Source organism: Austrofundulus limnaeus, unplaced genomic scaffold, assembly GCF_001266775.1.
Source record: "Austrofundulus limnaeus strain Quisiro unplaced genomic scaffold, Austrofundulus_limnaeus-1.0 Scaffold1008, whole genome shotgun sequence".
Taxonomy (NCBI): Eukaryota; Metazoa; Chordata; class Actinopteri; order Cyprinodontiformes; family Rivulidae; genus Austrofundulus; species Austrofundulus limnaeus.
The window spans coordinates 53,239-57,119 of NW_013953410.1; the positions used below are offsets into that span (position 1 = coordinate 53,239).

The window sequence follows — 3,881 nt, forward strand, 5'->3', positions numbered from 1 at the left end:
ACGCCGACGTCTCCTCTGATGATGAGCGCTAGTGTCGTGGTAGCAACATGCTATGTGTTTACATCCATCGCTGCCATGTTTGTAATGACTTATCATGAGAACAAACGTATTCACGTGACTTTAATAACATTTCTTACTTAATGGAAGCACAAACTGTTTTTTCAACATTAACAGAATATCGACAAATTTTTGCGCACATTTGTAATGGAAACGCAGCTAGAGGCGCAGCTTTCACTTTAAACCCACTACTACTAGCCAATCAGAAATCAGGTGTGGGTGGGACTTGGATATCGGCAATGCTTTGACATGATTAACAGTTATTACATCCACATGGACACAGTTAAATAAAGGACGCACAAAGTTGTGCCAAAAACACATCTAACAGGAACAGATTCAGCCTTACTGGAGGATATAATAAATAGTGAAACACACAGAGCTTTTATTTATAAACAGATAGAATTATCTGGTGACGAGTGGCTCATCAGTCGTTTTGAGGAAAAATCATTTTTAGTTTGGCACTGCTGCGCTCAGGGAGCGCGATGCAGCGAGTAGCCACGTGCACCACGCGTGCACGTGCAGCAGCAGCAGTGATTGAACTGGGGTTCCACAGGAGCTTTCCAGAGGGAGCTGGCAGACCCATCAGGACTCAGTCCAGTCCACCCAAAGCAGAGTCATGACCAACGGAATCGTCTCATCCATCTGATTCTAAAGGCTGAGTTATGGTCGCGCTCTGGAGCGCGCACCCTCACCTGCAGTGGAGGTGTTTCATACTTGGTGTTTACGTTGTTGTAGATTTCTTCAAAATGACACGTGGAAGTACACTTTACAACTTGTGAAAATGCTGTAAGTAGGAGAGCAAAAGCTGGACAGACAAACAGACTGCACACAAAGGCTGCGGTGCTGCAGTGTTTGTGGAGACTCTCCAACATCACGTCACGTCATGTGAACTCCACTGAGACGCAGAGACTCGTTTCTTCATATCAGCTATGAAATAAACTAACATCTATGTTCTACCAAACATTTAAGTTCCTTTGTGTTTACAGTAATTATGGTAATAAACTCGTGCACAAAGTTAATATTTTCAGACTCAGAATGGATGGATAAGCTGGTTGCGCACCACAGCAGCGTGCGCGTACACACATGCCGACACACAATCACTCGTTCTTTGCGTGATATATTTTATTCCTATTCTTACTTAGAATTTTTTTCACACTCACATTATATTAAATTCATTATTTTTATGACTTTAGAAATCATTTCTGATCACAGGGATCAAACGTGTCCTTCACACATGCAGGAAGTAATTTGCATCTGTTTAACATATGTTAATGAAGGTGTGTCAGGGGAGGAGTCTTACCTGCGCTCAGTTCCACGTTAATTGTGATGTACAAAAGAAATGTGCGTGGATTCAGGCATACACAGTTTGATACATCAGGATTTTTTTGTGCGTACGCTGTTTTCTGGATTTGACCGTACGTCAGGTTTCAGTAAGAAATCCACACAAGTCTTTGTACATGAGGCCCCAGCTCTGCTCTGCTGGGATAACACAGTCTGGGGTTCGTTTGATTTACAGAAAGCAGATAAAGCGCCTGACACCCCTCCTCAAATGACTGGTCTCACCAGTGAGTCCAGAAACATTTTTTAGTTGCACTATGAAGAAATCAGGTCAAATTTGCTACCAAATTGGTTGCATTCTAGAGCCCTGAAATATTAAAACATTGTTTGTTTCTTTTACAAATAGTTGATTGAATTTTAACTTTTTTATTGTGTTTATTGATCAGTGGTGTTCAAAAGCTTTTAAGAATGTGAACGTGGTTCCTCCCGAAGTCGGAGCTGTGCACCAGGTGAACTTGGAGTATCTATCCAGAGTGGTGCAGGTCAGCGATGGTTTCATCTACCCTGACAGCGTAGTGGGAACTGACTCCCACACCACAATGATCAACGGCCTGGGCATCCTTGGCTGGGGTAAGACTTTTTCAGATGTTGTTTTCTTTAGAATGTGTTGTTTTTGTCACAGACTTTGTCAGTAATTCATTTTTTTTGATGGACAGTTTAAATTTTTTGCGGTGTGACTTAGAGCAGAGGTTCTTAACCTTTTTGACCTCGGGGCCCAATTTATTGAACATAAAGTGACACGAGGCCCAGTCAGACATTACCAATGTATGGATCAAAATGATAATTATTCTAAATCTTGGTTTAAATTTATTGTATTTACATCATAACTAAACTATCATAACTAACATAACTAAATTAAAAACACTTACAGTTTAACCCCTATCTCTCCTGCCTTCGAGCAGGGTAAAAAAAGGCGAGCTTGCACAGCTGGATATGTTTAGACACATTACTCATCAGCTTTGAAACAACCATGATAAGAGTGAGTTCATTTTAAAACTTAAAACTCTAAAAAGACGTAGTTTGACTTGTTTGATCTGTTCGACATAATAAGAAGTAAAGTCATTCTGTGACTCCTGCTGCTGCTGAGTGATGTCAGAGCTGAGGTTTTTAAACGTTTATCTCTGGCTTTATGTATAAATGCTCACAAACAGCTTTTTTTCCATTAAACATTAATAACTCAACACGCCACATGTCCCCCCAGCAGTAATGTTTACCTTGGTATTTAAAGAACATACCGCGGTATGAAACCACCCAATCCTAATCTGCAACTTGTCATAAAGAACAGAGCGCAGAAATGTTAAGATTGGTGAAAAACGAAACAAATATGCACCTAGGGCTGCAGCTAACGATTATTTTAGTAATCAATTAATCTACCGGTTATTCTGACAATTAATCGAGTAATCGGATATAAAAAAATAGTCATGTTCTGCAGTAATTAATTGAGCTTATTTTATGAGAAATACAATTATTTAATATTGTGAAGGGGTAATGTACACTTGCAGATGAACCTGCTGTAATCAACGTAAAATGACACCAGTTGTATTAATTAATGCTTTTTAAACTCCATTTGTTTGTATTTATGTGTGTGTGGTTTGAGGAGGCATTAATTAAAAACACTCTGTCACTGAATCATTTTTAACATCACAGAAAAATCTAAATATTAAATTTATTGTTATGAACTGGAAAACTGAACCTTTATTTGTTAGAAATTTAATAAGTAAAATGTGTAGTATAAACATTTGGGTGTTGCAGTTGAGTTTTGTAGATTTCACTTGTTAATTACAACAAAAATATTTTAAGACTGTTGTTAGGTTGGTGCAGGGCTCCTATTTAGGCAATAAAAGATTTAGTCTTGACTGCTGAGCTATAAACAGATATAACCGTAGTAATGAAGGCTAAAATCATGAAAAGCAGCAGCAAATAATTAAAGAAATCCAACTATCTTCTATAAATACTTTTAAACTTGAAACATTTACCTACCCCAAGTAAAAAATCATATCAACAAATGCTGTTGTGTTTTTATTTTTATCTGACAAACTTACAGTAAGTCTTGTTTTTAACCACACAACTCACAGTGTTTAATAAAACCCTGCCAGGTCACCATGATTAGTCAGCACAAATAACGTTAGTTTTAATACACCTCCTCCTTGTACATCTGGAACCTGACAGAACGTATACAAATACCCCCTGTTAACCCCGGACGTGTTGGGTACATGCAGCAGTGTTTTTGTTGCGGTGCAGAAACATGGCAGATGTGAAGCGTACTGCACGTTGTCGTCTTTTCTGTTTAGTTTTAAATGTTCCCATGTTTTTTATAATTTGTCGTTTTCTGAGCGCTTCGATTCAGCACTCTTCGTCTTCTTCTGAAGTTAAATATAGCGCTCAGCAAGCATACAGTGGTTTGCAAAAGTATTCATAGCCCTTGAACTTTTCCATATTTTGTCACATTACAACCACAAACATAAATATATTTCACTGGAATTTAA

The 3,881-nt window shown here is 38.4% G+C and overlaps 1 protein-coding gene across 1 annotated transcript in view; it reads left to right on the forward strand.

Annotated features, from left to right (window-relative positions):
• ireb2 (iron-responsive element binding protein 2) overlaps positions 1-3,881 on the forward strand; it is a 45,879-nt gene that overhangs the window by 15,421 nt on the left and 26,577 nt on the right. Inside the window, exon 7 of the mRNA XM_014030153.1 lies at positions 1,782-1,965. Within this exon, the coding sequence (XP_013885607.1) occupies positions 1,782-1,965 (184 nt within the window). The remainder of the gene's footprint in view (positions 1-1,781; positions 1,966-3,881) is intronic.